This window comes from Chrysemys picta, chromosome 6 (assembly GCF_011386835.1).
Source record: "Chrysemys picta bellii isolate R12L10 chromosome 6, ASM1138683v2, whole genome shotgun sequence".
NCBI classification, from domain to species: domain Eukaryota; kingdom Metazoa; phylum Chordata; order Testudines; family Emydidae; genus Chrysemys; species Chrysemys picta.
The window spans coordinates 30,873,927-30,892,321 of NC_088796.1; the positions used below are offsets into that span (position 1 = coordinate 30,873,927).

At 41.4% G+C, this 18,395-nt stretch overlaps 1 protein-coding gene and 1 long non-coding RNA gene across 4 annotated transcripts in view; one reads left to right on the forward strand and one right to left on the reverse strand.

The window, feature by feature from the left end:
- Positions 1 to 359: 359 nt before the first annotated feature.
- The window catches only part of HCN1 (hyperpolarization activated cyclic nucleotide gated potassium channel 1), a 299,288-nt gene continuing 281,252 nt past the window's right edge, over positions 360 to 18,395 (reverse strand). Inside the window, exons 7-9 of one of the 3 annotated variants that reach the window (XM_024105633.3) lie at positions 4,624 to 4,788; positions 4,082 to 4,177; positions 934 to 2,514 (exon numbers count right to left, since the gene is read on the reverse strand). In XM_024105633.3, coding sequence (XP_023961401.2) covers positions 4,098 to 4,177; positions 4,624 to 4,788 — 245 coding nt within the window. In that variant the 3' untranslated portion in view covers positions 934 to 2,514; positions 4,082 to 4,097. Of the gene's footprint in view, positions 2,515 to 4,080; positions 4,178 to 4,623; positions 4,789 to 18,395 lie in introns of those variants that run through there. The other 2 variants (XM_008168717.4, XM_024105634.3) reach the window with 2 other exon arrangements.
- On the forward strand, positions 4,079 to 17,670 carry LOC122174410 (uncharacterized). The gene is made up of 3 exons (XR_006176160.2): positions 4,079 to 4,213; positions 12,801 to 12,883; positions 17,531 to 17,670. It is a non-coding gene; the product is annotated as an uncharacterized LOC122174410 (long non-coding RNA).

Sequence of the window (18,395 nt, forward strand, 5' to 3'; positions counted from 1 at the left end):
TATATGCTTTGTATTATAGTTAATAATGCTGTTTTATCAATAAAAGTTTAATTATGACATATTCAGTTTCAATTTCTATTTTACTGTGACACATCAGGCACAAATGATTATTAAAGAACTTCTTTTGTGGAGATGCTGTCTAATCACAAGATAATGTGAAGATCTCAGCAAACGAAAGAAAACGTTCACAAAACAGTATGCTTTAACCCTGCTTTCTGTCACCTTTTCCCTTCTATTTTTAAAGACTTTAAAAAAATAAACCTCGTATCTATGGGCTATGTTTGACACTACATGCCATAGGATATACTATCCATTTAATTACAATATACACAGACCAAATCGTGCAATCCCAGACAGACTTGATGCTATATTCTATTTATTTCTTTTAAATTAACACCACAGTCAACTACAAAACTACAGTGAAGACACAGAAAGCACCTGAAAATCTAAATTAAGCTGTGGTTTACGAATAATCCTTTAAATGAAAAACCTCACTTCTAGCCTTAAAACAGAGATTCAAAGTCAGCATTATAGGAAATTTTAAGGTAGACACAATTAATGAATGTTTATCATTTTCTAAAGACAAAGAGATACTGTAAGCCTTTTCCTACAATGGCTGACTGAACTTATATTGTTTTTTATTTATTTATTTTTAAAAAGCATGCATGGAATATTTTCAGATGTTGTTTAGGGCAAGGAGGAAAAGTGATGGCATTGGTGAAGTACAAGTAGTTTGCAGGATCAAGCGTACAATTTTGCATAAAAACAGTGCATGTAAAAGTAACATTGCCATTGTAGGTTGCCATTGCATTACAATTTAACAGTTGTGTTGCTCTTAGATTTAATACATTTTAAAACGGTAAGTTAGGAAGTGAAGAGCTGAAACTAAATTCCTAAACAAAGACCTTGCAATGATACACCACACAGCAGCTATTTTTGTTTGGGTCTAAAAAGTTTTTTACAATGACAATATTTATAGTTTTCATAAAAGTCTTTTGCAATATGAAGATAGAAGTCCACCCAGTTTTCTGAAATAACAGAATGATTTACATGTTTTGAGATTACAATTATCCAGAGCAATGATAATGCTAGTTCTTCTACTGCAGACAGCTGGAGTATATTTCTTCTTCAATCTAATTCTCAATGGAAAGCACTAAAATGAAATTTGGACCAATAAAATGGGAGATTATGATTGATTTTTCATGATAAATGATTTACAATTTTTATACAGAAATGCAATTAATGAAAGTTAAAAGTTATTATTCAATAGGTGCTATTTCCTAGCTAGCTTGAGGGATTTTTTTTAAGTTTATTTCCTGGAATAAATAATACTGTCATTTAACATATAAAGTGTATTATCATTGGGTTGTTTTTGTCTCTCCTCCCCCACCCCCACCCCCAAAATAGGACATCTCTTCAGAAGTAGAGAAATATGCTAGACTAATTTTAAAGTCAACACACATTACAAATAAATAATATTACAACAAAATTTAGCCTCCTTTAATGAAAAAAAGACAAATTCTAACCAAGTCTTTTAAATTCCTTTTTGGATCTATACTTTTTATTTGTTATGAAGGGCAGAGCTGTCTAAAATATTTTGTTTCATGGTAGGCTGCCAGGGTCTATCAGGAAACAGGCTAAAATAGTTTCTGGGATGTTCTCAGTTTATTAAAATGTCTTTGCTTTTCACAGTTAACAAGGATCATAAGTTTGAAGCAAATCGCGGTTTGTCTCCTTCTTGGTCTGTGTTTAAGACTGTGGAAGAATCCCTTTGTAGAACAGCTGTTGGTGGTGGGGCCCCTCGGTTAGGAGGAATTGCTCCTGAAGACATCTGACGGAAGAGAGCAACTCTCTGAGGGACTGTACCTCTGTTCCCAACCTGCATACCTGGACCTTGGACACTAGAGACGGGTTGTGGAATTGAGGCTAGAGACTCTCCCACCGTTGGATGAGGTCTAGAAATCAAAGTGGAAATCTCATGGGGCAAAGAAGGCTGTGAGGCAGAGAGAGGCCTCACTTCTCTTGTCAGGTTAGTGTTGTGAAGGGCTTGTGTACTCTTGTGAACTTCATTTTTCTGCGATGAACTAGGTGTCTGCTGCTGCTGCTGCATCAGTGACAACTGTGAAGCAGTTGGGGATGCATACTGAAAAGTTCGACCTGCCAGAGGGCTCTGTACTGGCGGACTACAGACTGCAGTAGTATAAGAGCAAGGAGAGAGAATGACAGCTTGCTGGGGCATCTGTGTGCTCGGTGTTGGAGAATGCAAGTTTCCATGAGATAGGCTGGTTGCAGTATACACAGGAGGAGACTGTGTCCTGATTCGCGATGATGATGCAGTGGTTGAAGAGCTAGAATTCAGTGCTGGCATTTGCTGTAGACTAACTGGGGCAATAGCCTGCACCATCTCTCTGTCATGTTTTACTATCTGCTTCAAGATCTCATTCTCCTGATTGTTGAAAACTCCAGTATTGAGATCTTTCTGGAACTTCTGCAGGAGAAGTGAATTCTTCTTTCCTTTAGAAAGAAAGGGGTACAAGAGCAGATGGGTTAGCACGTCTGGTGCCCAGTAACAGATTCTCACACTCACAGTGTGAGTGCATGCAAGGTGTCTTAAGACCATGATAAAACACGAAGTCCATTATCAGTCATGCAGTACAGCTCACATCCTGGGTGTCAGACAGCCTACATACTAGTGCTCTAATGATCTTCCTAGGGGGTGAGGGATGAAAGAATTCTTCTTTCCTAGCTCTCATATTGCGCACACAACCCAGATCAACTGACTCTGCTACACACCCCACATGCTCTGTAGCTGAACTGCCTGTCTTAACGACCCTGTACATTGAATGATACGTGAACTTTCTGTAGCAGCATGGTACCTCTTTTCTTATAATGCACCATTATTATTAAAATTATTCTGAACATGTAACCATGAAAATTTACCAAACAACAGGGGGTGGGAAAAGCGACTAGACTAACTGTAAAAAATTCATCTCTCTCTTTATCAAGCTGTCCTAATTTCCTGAATATAAACTGTTACATAAGTTATAAATATATCTGCCATTTAGCACATTTCCTGGAACTAATTATTAGACATTTGTAACTAGTGACTACCAGACGGAGAGACGTAATCTCTCTAAATATCTGTGACCTAATATAAACTCACTGCTTATGTGGTACCTGGTTGTGTAATGACCACTGTAAATTGAATACCTGGGATCTCTCAAAGGTTATGGTTTGACTAATAACTGTCAGTGTTCTGCCCATCTGTGAAGGTGCAGGCAGGCAATATTTCTCTGTGGGTCAATTGAATCAGACATACAAGAATAACAAAAAAAAATTGATCTTATTTTTATATGAGAATTTGTACTATTTTTGTCATCTGTAGATTCCTATTAATAGAAACTCTATTAAATACTACCATTAATAATATTTATTATTTGTTAAGCATTGACCACATGCTTAGTTCTGTGCAAGATGCAAACAAAGATATGATCCCAGAACAAAAGAACTTGCAGCATCTTGATTTGCTAACTCAGTGCACCACATTCTCAACAGCTGGTGTCCCTTTTTATGTCTCAAAAAGGTTTGCACAAATATTTTTAAATGTATTTGCTGAATAAATGTTAGCAAAGGTTTGTTATAAATATTGAATTATTTGCCTGTTTTTCATAGTAAATTTTAAGCAGTGTACACCTTCTTCTATGCTGCTTCTTGTGCCCCTATGACTAACATACTTCAATCTCCCTATAATCTCCGCTTGAAGAAACTGTTAAAACTAAATCACTTTGGTGAAGTGTTTAAACTCTAGCGGCAACACCTTACTGAGTGAAAATTCTGTCTCTCTGTTCCGTTAGGGTCTGATCCTGGAAGGTACTTGTGGGAGTTCAAAGTGTCCAGCATCTTGCAGGAGTCACAGATTTTAAAGCGAGAAGGAACCACTGTGATGATCTAGTCTGATCTCCATCATAACAAAGGCCAAATAACTTCTGTATTAAGCCCACAACCACTAGTTGAACTAGAGCATAACTTTGAGAAACAAACCCAATCTTGATTTAAAGATTTCAAGTGGCGGAGACTCTACCTCATCACTTTGTCTTTCACTTGGACATCTTAGACCTGATTTTCTGAACATCAGCAGATTCCAGCGATTTCAATTCAAGTTGCAGATGCTCAGCACCTTTGGAAATCAAATCCATAGCAACCAGCTTGTGAGGTAAATGAGGGCTTCAAGCAAAGCACAGAGTGGCTTCAACTCCCATTGGCTTTTGTGGGTGTTGAAAGCACTCAGCTCCTCCCAGCATTGGTTTCTTTGACTATAAACTATATGGGCCAGGGAAATATTATCTATTTTTCACTAACCTATAGCAATGAACAATGTGTTGCATATTAACATCACTATGCATGATTAATAAATAACAGTCTTGATACTTAAGGTATAGAAAATAAACCCCAGAACTTCTTGTCTTACCACATTTCTTATTCATAAGACAACAGAATATTCCTGCAGTGGAAAAGTAAGGTAATTTTTTTTTAAAAAAGGGTTTAATTTTGGAATATTAGATTTCCACTCAGAAAAAAAGTTAATGTTTTAAGAATAAAGTCAAATATCAAAGAAAATAATACCTATTCTGTCTAGTCTGTCAATGGCCACCGTTTCAAAGGCCCTTCTCATCATGGGGTACTCCTCTAGAACCTCGTTGAAATTGTCCACGGAGAGGGAATAGAGACGGCAGTACGTATCGGCTCTGACGCTGGCGGTGCGGCGGCCCTTAGTCAAAAGGCAAATCTCTGGGGAAAGGGGAAAAACACACAAACACAAACACACACACACAGAGGAAATGAAAAGGTCAGTGAACCATGTGAAACTTCACAGCTAGAAAGTGATTTAGTGCTAACAAATAATAATTCAGTACACAACACCATTTTTGCTGCTGCTGCTCATTAAGGTTCCCGGGGTAATTCTGACAGAGTCTGGTTCTCTTCAAGAAACTAAAGGAAATCAGTTTGGTTTAAAGGCAATGATTTCTGCTTAGTTTTTCTAAATATATACACATAACAATTAGTTAAATTTTTAAATGATTTTTCTTAAGATGCCTGAAATAATCTATCCAGTTTCAAACTTATCTTGCTGATCTGACTCATCCAAGAAGTTCTGTTGATGTTAGTAGGAATAGTCAGGTGAGTGGAGGGACTGGGTCAATATTCCAACAAGTTTGGTAACACAATTTGATGCTTATAATGAAAATAATATCAATATAATAATAAATAATAATATTATAATAAATAATATTAATAACAGTTATTAGAGATACAACTTCCTAATATTAACATGGGGAAACATTTGGGATATTAATTAACATTTTACTACTTTTCCTATTAAGGCTACATAGTAAATCTAAAGCATCTGTGATAGTAGATTCATACTGGATAACAAGAGCCTCAGTCCTGCAACTGGCTCCACGTGGGTAGACCCCTGAATCCACAAATGCATGCAGTTGCTGGATAAGGGCCAAAGTTACCTTCAGATACCATACCTGTGCAAGAACATAACAGGGCCCGGCTCAGGCAAGGCTCCCCACTGAAGTCACCAAAAGTGTCCAGTACACACGTGGGTATAGATATTACTCTCACATACGTTAATGCTTTAAATTGACACTATAGAAGAATATTGTTAATTTGAAATTTGCTAATATTTATACCCCATCATTTGCTTTGCCCCAGTCTTTTCCCCCTGCTCAATGAAGATGCGTTAGTGAAGTTTTGTAGTACATAATTTGTTATGCAACAGAACATTAACTACTACATATTATATAGCGCTAATTAGGAATATTTCAACAAAGAATTTTTTGCCAGAAAGTCTAAACCGAAAGTATTCATGGGAAAGGGTCAGTGCTGACAAATTTCCTGGTTTAAATTTTTTTGAAACAAAATGTTCTGCTTTTTTGGGTCAAAATGTCTTTTTGTTTCAAAATTTAAGCTAATTTACAGCAAAAGAAATGTTTCACTTTCAATCTTTTTATTTTACAAAACATTTCAAAAATTATCAAAATGAAACATTTCAGCTGAGCTGTTCTGACTTTTTCGGAGATTTTTGGTTCGGAAAAATTGTCAAGATTTTTACTGTGTCCCATTTCAGGGCAAGAAAAAAATGTTGAAATCTCAAAACACTCACATTATGGGAAACCTGTTTCCTGCCAGCTATAGTATCATAACAAATGTTAAAAACTAAATTACAAATAGATGAACAAAGCATATTGGGTAGGATGACCATATTTCCCTATGCTGAATGCAGAATGCCTGGTAAAATTACTGGTATTCAAGTGAGTTCAACAGCAATCAATCAGAACTATGCAGTACAAACAAGTCAAATTAACATCAGGTTGACTGAGCCCCTGTTAAAAAGAAATACTGCATAGTTGGATTCTTTTTATTTACCTGTGGGCTAGGGGAGAGGGATAGCTCAGTGGTTTGAACATTGGCCTGTTAAACCCAGGGTTGTGAGCTCAATCCTTGAGGGGGGCATTTAGGGATCTGGGGTAAAATCAGTACTTGGTCCAGCTAGTGAAGACAGTAGGCTGGACTCAATGACCTTTTGGGGTCCCTTCCAGCTCTATGAGATAGTATATCTCCATATATTATTATTATTATTACCTTCTTATCTTTAAGGCTTTAGAGTTCACATGGGGAGGGGTGACACACACACATTCCCATATACCTCTCTCACACAGGGGGGAATGACTAACTGACCCAACCCTCCCTGCCCAGCGCTCTCCGCTCTCCATGCTGGGCTGGGCCCCCAGGATGGACCTGCCTCTCCAGGTACCTGGCACTGCGTCTGTCTGAGGCAATACATGGGTGGGGGGGGGGGCATGCAGGGTCACATACCCTCCCCCGCCCCAGATTTCTGCCAGGGTTTACACCAGAATGTGGCCAGCAGCAGCCTTTTGGCACTGGGTGGAGGGAAGGGACAGGAACTGCTTCCAGCAGCAGGGGAAGGGGTGACTTGGCCCGTGTCTTTGCAGAGCTCATCTCTTCCCCCACCATCCCCTGTGGCTGGAAGCAGCTTGTCCCTTCCTGCCCGCACAGTGATGAAAGACAGCTAACACCTCCAGGCTTCTGCTGGCCACAGACATAACCCAGCCGCCTCTGGCTACAGTGCGGGCAAGAAGGGGTTAAACTCTAAGGATGCATTGTGCACAAAGGGCCCAGGGAACCTGACTGCAGGGGGCTTCAGCGAACCCAGCCAGAGAGGTGGCCCAGCAGGGGAGGGTGCCTAGGGGACAGAGCAGCTCCACTGTCCCTGGGGGCAGGGTGGGTGGAGGGTGAAGAGGGTGCTAAGCTCCTGCCTGGGGAGGGTTGTTATGGAGCCTGCAGGGTCGGGGCATGAACAGGCTGGAAACTGCTTCCCCCCCACTCCAGAGTTTAGTTGAAGGGCAGAGAGGCTTCCGTGTGCCAGCACTGGGCGGGGCTTTGGCACATGCAGGGCTTGGCTCCTCCTGGCCAGCGCCCCAGGTCAGAGGGTCGACCCAGCCAGAGGCAGTGGGGGAAGGAAGGAGCTGAGCGCTCCAACAAGGGGCTGGTTCTCCGCACAGCACTGGGAATGGGATGGGATATGGAGGAGGAGCAGCAGGGCTGTGGGGGTGAAGGGGCAAAGCAGGGAGAAGACAGCGAGAAGGGGAGGACATAAATGGCAGATCTGTGGGCAGCAAAGCTGACACTTAACAGGCTGCTGCCTGGCACCTACCCACACTCACCAGCCACTGCAGCGCGCAGCCAGTGCCGGCAGGAAATGGGGTGGAGGGTGGGGCCCTGCTGGCCTAGAGCTTAACTATTTCTTCAGTTCCAATTAGTGATTTTAGGTGTTAGACTACAACGAATCTGTAATTCAACTCTTATGTAGGTTTACTTTAATTACACAACCTTTTTGGACAATTGTTCCCTGGAACATTATAAAACAAATGCTAATCACAGTCCTAAAGAGAAATGGCTATTTGAAAGCACTAAACAACGCTACAGACATCAGTTTATTTTTATAGCCCATCTTTTACATAACTGTGATTAACTCAACAGTTTAATTAAATGGGAAAGCCACGATTTGTACTTCGCTATCATGGGACTGCTTCACAGATGGCACCATACAACTCAAAAGTATACGGAAAGTGTTCATAGAATATCAGTGTTGGAAGGGACCTCAGGAGATCATCTAGTCCAACCCCTGCTCAAAGCAGTATAAATCCCCAGACAGTTTTTTTTAAACCCCAGTTCCCTAAATGGCCCCCTCAACGATTGAACTCACAACCCTGGGTTTAACAGGCCAATGCTCAAACCAAGTGGATCAATTACAATGCACACGTACCTTTTAAAAAGTCAAAGTAAAACATATGTAGTAATAAAAGTTTTAAGGTAAAGATGTTTTGAGGATTATGGGCATTCATATTGACTATCTGTAATATTAAAACATATGAACAACAATCCAAGTAAGAGCCTAAATGAGTGATGCTCCCAGTTATCTTCCTACATGTCAGTATTTAAATAAGTAGGTCAGTTTTCAGACTGCTACACAATATACATTTCCAAAGAAGCCTGTACAAACAAAAGTACATCTATATCTGCACCATGTAAAACTGAGTGGAAAATATGTGGACTTACAAATCTAGGTCCGCAAGCAGAATTTCCTGAAATAATGCATAAATGCAACAGACTTTCTGGACAGGCACCTCTAGATGCCCAAATGATAGAGCTAAGAAAAATTAAATAGGGATGAAATAAATGAGTTGGCCCATATTAAATGACTCCTTAGTAGTTTGGATTAGCACAAGGAAGATCTCTGCAAGGAGCAGTGAGTAGGAAAACAATAAGAGAATAAGGGGCAAACTGACTCCTAGAAATAGCCAGTGCTAGCTAGCAGTGGCTAAAAGGGTAAGTTATTGACCTGTAACTGAAGGTTCTTTGAGATTTGTGGTCCCACTGTAGCTTATACATGTGCACTATGTGCCCAGAGCCGGAGAATTTGAAAGTCATGTCTGGTGGTCTTTCCGTGCACCCTGGCTCATGCTGTGTCTCCATCCCACAGGATAAAGGGTGGGGCGGATTGACTGCCTCTACAGTTCCTTCTCTACCACAAATCAGATGGAGCTGAAGCAGACGGGAAGGAGAACATAAGAACATAAGTCATCTCTCTGCTGCCATCCGTCTCCACCCTCTGACAAACAGAGGCTAGGGACACCATTCCTTACCCATCCTGGCTAATAGCCATTAATGGACTTAACCTCCATGAATTTATCTAGTTCTCTTTTAAACCATTATAGTCCTAGCCTTCACAACCTCCTCAGGCAAGGAGTTCCACAGGTTGACTGCGCGCTGTGTGAAGAACTTCCTTTTATTTGTTTTAAACCTGCTGCCCGTTAATTTCATTTGGTGGCCCCTAGTTCTTATATTATGGGAACAAGTAAACAATGTTTCCTTATTCACTTTCTCCACACCACTCATGATTTTATATACCTCTAACATATCCCCCCTTAGTCTCCTCTTTTCCAAGCTGAAAATTCCTAGCCTTTTAAATCTCTCCTCATATGGGACCCATTCCAAACCCCTAATCATTTTAGTTGCCCTTCTCTGAACCTTTTCTAATGCCAGTATATCTTTTTTGAGATGAGGAGACCACATCTGTACGCAGTATTCAAGATGTGAGCATACTATGGATTTATATAAGGGCAATAATATATTCTCTGTCTTATTCTCTATCCCCTTTTTAATGATTCCTAACATCCTGTTTCCTTTTTTGACTGCCGCTGCACACTGCGTGGATGTCTTCAGAGAACTATCCATGATGATGCCAAGATCTTTTTCCTGATTTGCTGTAGCTAAATTAGCCCCCATCATATTGTATGTATAGTTGGGGTTATTTTTTTCCAATGTGCATTACTTTACATTTAGCCACATTAAATTTCATTTGCCATTTTTTTGCCCAATCACTTAGTTTTATGAGATCTTTTTGAAGTTCTTCACAGTCTACTTTGGTCTTAACTATCTGGAGCAGTTTAGTATCGTCTGCAAACTTTGCCACCTCACTGTTTACCCCTTTCTCTAGATCATTTATGAATAAGTTGAATAGGATTGGTCCGAGGACTGACCCTTGGGGAACACAACTAGTTACCCCTCTCCATTCTGAAAATTTACCATTTATTCCTACCCTTTGTTCCCTGTCTTTTAACCAGTTCTCAATCCATGAAAGGATTTTCCCTCTTATCCCATGACAACTTAATTTACGTAAGAGCCTTTGGTGAGGGACCTGGTCAAAGGCTTTCTGGAAATCTAAGTACACTATGTCCACTGGATCCCCCTTGTCCACATGTTTGTTGACCCTTTCAAAGAACTCTAATAGATTAGTAAGACATGATTTCCCTTTACAGAAACCATGTTGACTTTTGGCCAACAATTTATGTTCTTCTAGGTGTCTGACAATTTTATTCTTTACTATTGTTTCAACTAATTTGCCCAGTACTGACATTAGACTTACCGGTCTGTAATTGCCGGGATCACCTCTAGAGCCCTTTTTAAAATACTGGTGTTACATTAGCTATCTTCCAGTCATTGGGAACAGAAGCTGATTTAAAGGACAGGTTACAAACCATAGTTAATAGTTCTGCAATTTCACATTTCAGTTCTTTCAGAACTCTTGGGTGAATGCTATCTGGTCTCGGTGACTTGTTACTGTTAAGTTTATCAATTAATTCCAAAACCTCCTCTAATGACGCTTCAATATGTGATAATTCCTCAGATTTGTCACCTAAAAAGGACGGCTCGGGTTTGGGAATCTCCCTAACATCCTCAGCCAGGAACACTGAAGCAAAGAATTAATTTAGTTTCTTTGTAATGACTTTATCGTCTTTAAGTGCTCCTTTGTATCTTGATTGTCCAGGGGGCCCCACTGTTTATTTAGCAGGCTTCCTATTTCTGATGTACTTAAAAAACATTTTGTTATTACCTTTTGAGTTTTTGGCTAGCTGTTCTTCAAACTCCTTTTTGGCTTTTCTTATTACATTTTTACACTTAATTTGGCAATGTTTATGCTCCTTTCTATTTACCTCACTAGGATTTGACTTCCACTTCTTAAAAGATGCCTTTTTATCTCTCACTGCTTCTTTTACTTGGTTGTTAAGCCACAGTGGCTCTTTTTTAGTTCTTTTACTGTGTTTTTTAATTTGGGGTATACATTTAAGTTGCGCCTCTATTATGGTGTTTTTGAAAAGTGTTCACTCTACTCACTGTACCTTTTAATTTCTGTTTAACTAACCTCCTCATTTTTGCATAGTTCCCCTTTCTGAAATTAAATGCCATAGTGTTGGGCTGCTGAGGTGTTCTTCCCACCACAAGAATGTTAAATGGTTATTATATTATGGTCACTATTTCCAAGAGGTCCTGTTATAGTTACCTCTTGGACCAGATCCTGTGCTCCACTCAGGACTAAATCGAGAATTGCCTCTCCCCTTGTGGGTTCCTGTACCAGCTGCTCCAAGAAGCAGTCATTTAAAGTATTGAGAAATTTTGTCTCTGCCTTTCATCCTGAGGTGACATGTACCCAGTCAATATGGGGTTAATTGAAATCCCACACTATTATTGAGTTCTTTATTTTGATAGCCTCTCTAATCTCCCTTAGCATTTCATAATCACTATCACTGTCCTGGTCAGATGGTCAATAATAGATCCCTACTGTTATATTCTTATTAGAGCATGGAATTACTATCCATAGAGATTCTATGGAACATGTGGATTCATTTAAGATTTTTACTTCATTTGATTCTACATTTTCTTTCACATATAGTGCCACTCCCCCTCCACCCCCGCCTGACCTGTTCTGTCCTTCCGATATATTTTGTACCCCAGAATGATTGTGTCCTATTGATTGTCCTCACTCCACCAGGTTTCTGGTATGCCTATTATATCAATATCCTCCTTTAACACGAGGCACTCTAGTTCACCCATCTTATTATTTAGGAGGGCGGATAGTAGACTACAGATTGAAACCACACATCTCAAAGACCCTCCAGTTTCAGGCCAGTAACTTCCTTTTCTTCTTTGAGCGATGTCCCTATTGTATCCCACCGTGGGTGACTGACAAGCAATACCTAAGTAGGAGGAGGGCACGAGGATGTAGACTGTAGGGCTGAGCGGAGGACTGCCATCCCAAAGGCGGCATCAGCAGAGGAGTCCCGTACCGGGACATGTTTTGCAAACATGTGAATGGAGCCCCACGTGGCTGTCTTACAGATGTCAAGGAGGGGAACATCCTTAAGTGATGCCATAGTTGTAGTTTGTGCTCTGGTGGAACGAGCTCTTTCCCCATTTGAGGGAGTGGGGGGTTCGATAGCTGATAGCAGAGTAGAATGCAGCCAGAGATCCATTTGGAGATCCTATAGGTCAGTGGTTCTTAACCTATTTACCATTGTGGGCCGCATATACAGCTATCTATGTGTTATATGGGCTGCATCCACACACTATATATACACTACCTGTACATCTAAAAAAACATAAGGTTTAGTATTTGTTATATGACAGCAATACGATTCAAATCAATATAGTACCTTTCATTTCAACATGGGCATATGTCTACCAAGAGCATTTTAAATTAGCAGAATAAGTGAAAACATAACTGTTACAATTAATTAATTTACGGTAAGGGTGGCATTGCATGGTATATTGCACCTACTGCTCTAGGTGGAGATGATATGCCCCCTAATTCTTTCTGCTATAGCAACAAATAGTCTTGTGGATTTCCTGATTGGTTTTGTTCTTTTCAGGTAAAAGACTAAGACCCGCTGAACATCGAAGGAATGGAGTCTTCATTTTTCTGCAGATGCATGCAGTTTTGGGAAGAATACTGGTAAGTGAATGGATTAGTTAAGGTGAAATCCTGAAAATACTTTAGGGGTGAATTTGGGATGTAGAAGCAAAGAAACCTTGTTCTTATGGAATGTAGTGTAAGGAGGCTCTGCCATCATTTCTCCATACTTGCCAACCAACCCTTCTAGCTGAGGTGATGGCTACAAGGAAAGTGATCTTCTAGGAAAAGAGAGACATGGAGCAAGAAGCTAAAGGTTCAAAGGGTGGTCCTTTGAATACCAAGAGAACAAGGTTTAAGTACAGCTGGGAAGTAGTCTTCTGAATAGGTGGGAAGGTTCTTATTAGTCCTTTCCAAAATCTATTGTCAGTGGATGTGCAAAGACCGAATAGTTCTAAGAAGGGGATGGTATGCACTGATTGCTGCCAAGCAGAATCACAAGGAGCTGATGGGCAATCCTAATGTCTTCAGAGAGAGGATATAGTCCAGATGAGAGGAATATCTGCAGTTTTTGGGAGAATGCCTCTTTGATGTGCCCAAGAAACAAAACGCCTCCATTTAGCTATGTAACATCTTTTAGCAGAGTCCTTTCTACTATTAGAAAAGATGTCTCACATGGTTGTGGAGTATGAACATTCTAAGAAGGATGCCCATCCAAATACCAATCCCTGAGGTGGAGTGAATGTGGATTGGGGTGCTTGATCTTGCCGTTCCACTGAGTCAGGAGTTTGGGAAACATTGGGAGGATGATAGGTGGGTTGGGTGACATGCATAGGAGGTTGGGAAACCAAAACTACCTGGAACAGAAGTGGGCAATCAGGATGACTCTGTCCTGCTGGATTTTGTGTAGAACTCATGGCAGGAGCGGTAGCGGACGGAAGGTATAGTTGAACTGATCTGATCAAGGAAGAAGCAGAGTGTCGCCCTGGGAGTGGTGACCTAGGGCTCCTCTGGAGCAATATGTGAGGCATTTCCTGTTTTCTTGAGAGGTGAACAGATCCCTAATTGGGGTTCCTCATAGAGTGAAAGTATTGCATGATACCAAGTCATAGAGCTCCCATTTGTGGTTGACTGCAAAATATCTGTTACATCTGCAACCATACTTTGCTTCCCTGGAAGGGAGGCTGCTGACAGGATGATTCAATTGCTGATGCACCAGTTCCACAGGCTGACCACTTCTGCTCACAGGAAGATGGATCTTGCTCCTTCCTGCTTGTTGATGCAGAAGACAGTCATAACATTGCCTGACATTATAAGGACATGGCGAGTATGGATGAATGGAAGAAACGTCTTGCAACTCCAGGATATTGGTATGCATCCTGGATTCCCAAGGTGTCCAGGTACCTAATGCTATTTGGATTTTCGTGTGGACTCCCCAACTTAATAGGGATGCATTTGTTGTGACACTGTGTACCTCAGAATAGCAACCAGGAACCCCATGTTCACCACTGCGATATGATTATGATGTGTGAGGCATCATTTAATAAGTCTTGATTTGTTGAACATTAATATCCTGTTGAATTATGTGTGTTACCATTGAATCTGAAGTTATGAAGTTTTGCTATGTGTGTGTTACTAAAATATGTTGTCAGGTTGGGAAACATCCACAGTCAGCCTTTCAGTGGCAACAAAGGAGCATCCAGTAAGACAGATTTACATCAGGACCAACCAGACATGTGTTTATGGGCCATTAAGGGGAATCCACTCTCCCAATGGCCATCCCAGAGACTCCTCAGAGACGGCATGTATGCAATGAAGGTGGCCTAATCCACGTCACAGCAAGGATCTTTTTAGCAGTTGCAAGAAAGTATAAAAAGGGACAGGGACATCATCACTGGGACTCTCTCCTCCCTATCTCAAAGGGAATACAGCCTGTGTATTAAGGACTCTGAGCTGCCTGTCACATCTATTAGGGCGAGAATAGCTCTGAGTCAAATCTTGCTTAGTCTGTTAAAGTTAGAATTTAGACTGCATTTCTATTTTTTTTTAACCAATTTTTATTTCTATGCCTGCTACTTATAATCACTTAAAATCTATCTTTCTGTAGTTAATAAATCTGTTTTATATTTTACCTAAAACAATGTGGATTTGGTTGACGTGCTTGGGGAATTTCAGATGAAGTTAACAAGAGCCACTACCCTTTGTCAGAGTGGCGAACTAATTAATGAGCTTGCACTGTCCAAGGGAGTCTTGAGCAGTGTAAAACAGTATAGTTCTGGGTGCATGGCTGGGGGCTGGGGAGATTAGCCAGTGCCTCTTTCTGTATGATTCATGAGCGGTTTAGAGACCATTAATACAATTTAGCTGGATGTGAGTCTCCACATGCTTATGGCTGAGTGTTCACGGTGCCTGGAGGGGTTTGCTGTTTGTCACTGGCATAGCATTGTGAGAGACAGCCCAAGCTGGAGAGTTAAGGGGCATAGCGGTCCCATAGTTCCAGTTTGTACCCTGTGGATCCCTTCACATTTGTAATAATGGTTCTTTCCAGAGAAGAAGGGATAATGGGGATGCCTACATATATCGGGCAAGTATTTGTCCATTTGTAGCAGGAAAGACACTACCTTGGTTATTATAATGAGGTTCGTGTAATGGCGGTTTTGAGAGTATACTGACTGCAGCCACATTTGAAGGCAATGAAGGTGGAGCCTTGCAAACAGGGTGGCCTAGGTGCCTGAGGCCATATGACCTAAGAGAAAGACATATGTTGACTGGTTTTCAAGGGTTGTTTGTGATCTGAGCTATGATATTTTTCATGGGCTGGAATCTGTCCTGGGGCAGGTATGTTCTTTCAGTGATAGAATTCAAGGTGACTGTGATGAAGTTCTGAGATTGTATGGGGTTAAGAACAGATTTTTCTGTTTACTCTGACTCCCAGTGAGAAAAGAAGGTGCAGCATCACAGAAGTTGGCACATAGGTTTCCTGGTGGGACTTGGCGACAAGGAGCCAGTCATTGAGATAGTGGAAGATAATGAGACAACATTGTCTGATATGAGCTGCTAGTACCAAGAATACATTGGTATAGAATCTGAGGGAGGTCTCTATTCAGAAAGGGAACACTATGTGCTGAAAATGGTCAGAGCCCACCATAATCTGAGGAAGCATCCGTGAGTGTGATGAACATCTATGTGAAAGTAGGCATCTTTCATGTTGAGAGCTATAAACTACATGCCCTTTTCTAAAGATGGGATTATAGATGCGAATGTGAACATGCAAAATCTGAGCTTGCGAATGAAGCAGTTTTGATGGCAAAGGTCGAGGATTGGTCTCCAACTGCTCTTCTTTTTGGGTACCAGGAAATAAGTCAAGTAAAACCCACTGACTTGGTATTGAGGAAGGATGTATTGTATAGCTCCTTGCTGTAATAGGGAGTTCACCTCTTGTTTGAGGATATGCTTGTGAGAGCAGTCCCCAAAGGTTCACTGGATGGTTAGGAATCTCCCAATGAAGAGAATGCTGATTCCGGTTCCAGTAGTAATACCGTCAGTGCCGTTGGAGGGGACTTGTATTCTCTGTATGGAACGGGCAACAAACTCCATCCAGAGAAAATGCTTTGTGGAGTGGCAACGGATTCAGATCTCCCTGGTGTAAAAGCGGTTCTACTTGTTCAAACCCCTGGAGCTGAAGAGGAAGAGGGTGCCTGAAGCTTATAGCAATTGGACTTGTCAATGCCAATGGATCCTGGGGTTTGGAGGTGCTGAGGATGATGGTACTGACAGATCACAGTCTTGTACTGATGTAGCCCAGTGCTTATGGGCTTTCTTGTTGTGCCTCTGGGACTTAGGATATGCTAAGTCCTCACAGGCCAAGCTGATGGGCTTGCTTAGAGCCGAATCTGACTTCTTTGAGTGGATTTAGAGGAAGACTTGGGGTACGACTACACTACCCGCCGGATTGGCAGGTAGTGATCGATCTATCGGGGATCGATTTATCACGTGTAGTGTAGACGCGATAAATCGATCCCCGATCACTCTCCCATCGACTGCTGAACTCCAGCTCGGCAAGAGGTGGCAGCAAAGTCGATGGGGGAGTGGCGGCCATTGATCCTGTACCGCGAGGACGCGAAGCAAGTGATTCTAAGTCGATCTAAGATACGTCGACTTCAGCTACGCTATTCTCGTAGCTGAAGTTGAGTATCTTAGATCGATCTCTCCCCCCCTCCCCCAGTGTAGACCAGGTCTGAGTCTTATGCTTCTGAGAGTGCTTCCAGGATTCCCAACGACATCCCAACAGAGAGTATGTGCGGTTGAATCTCCTGAGTCAGATTTTGCAGCAGAAGATGCACTCCTTACTGAATTAGACCAACATACAACAGGATTCCATGGCCTGGGTCTGATCTGGGCCCTCCTGGCCTTCTCCATGAGGTATTTGCAGAGACAAAATTCCTGCCCTTCTTGGGTATGGCTGGGGAATGATGGGCAGATACTGCACCTCACAGTGATGTGGGCTTCCCCAAGGTAATACAAGCAGCACGATGGTCATTGCTGACTCAGAAGGTATGCAGGCACAAAGTGAAGAGTTTGAAGCCCAGAGTCCAGGGCATAGTCTAGTACTCGAATGGTGTACAGGGCTGGGGGGAGATCCCCTGAGAGACTAAGTCTAAATATCAATAAATCCATAAAACATTAAACTATAGACTATAAAAACTGTAAAACCTATTTACAAAACTAAACCTAATTCTTATTTTGTAGGATGAAGTCGAAGCTACGGACACTGGAGGTTCCCACCCGGACCATGCGGCGGTGAGAAAGAACTTGAGAGGCGGTTGGTCTGCCCCACCCGCACTGATGCACGGACCAACAGGCACTACTTTCAAATGCTCCGGCTCCAGGTGCATGGTGCTCACACGTGACCCACAGTGGAATACAATAGGGACCATCACTCAAAGAAGAACTTAGGACTTTGCAGAGGTATACATATAGTTATTGACTCAGCACCACTGAAATCAGTGGGACTTTTAGTATTGATTTTAGCGGGAAGATGATCATGGCCGTAGTTAATTGTATCAACATGCCACCTTTGATGTTAACATTTTTTGCCATTTTCTGCCCAATGCCCTTACAGAAAATTATTGTGAAGGTGGTGGCAAGCCAACTCCAGCATCATGCATAGGAGCCATTGCTTAAAACCAGTGAATAAAAGTTAATGCCCTTTGGTGAATGAGGAGGGAGATAGACTAGATGCCATAACAGGGCTTTTCTATCTCCAGTTGTATGGTCCTATGAAAAAGTGTGGCACCATTCTCTTTTCAAGAAGCAGTAAAGCCTAGCGGACACAGTGGCACCTATCCAGTTATTGTCACTTCATTTCCTATATAAATTACACTCAGAATATAATTACTCAACTTGCAATGTCACATTAACATTTGATTAGAGATTGAAAATAAAGTCAAATTAGCAACATAACAGTGTGCAGTTGCCTTGAAGCAATAATTTGGTGACAAAGAGATGAATTATGCTGATACAAGAAAGAGAAATGAGTCAAATGGTTAGTTGGCACTTTAGATGAATGTGAACTGGCCCTGTTCATCATATCAGACACTGCCCTAGCTTAGGG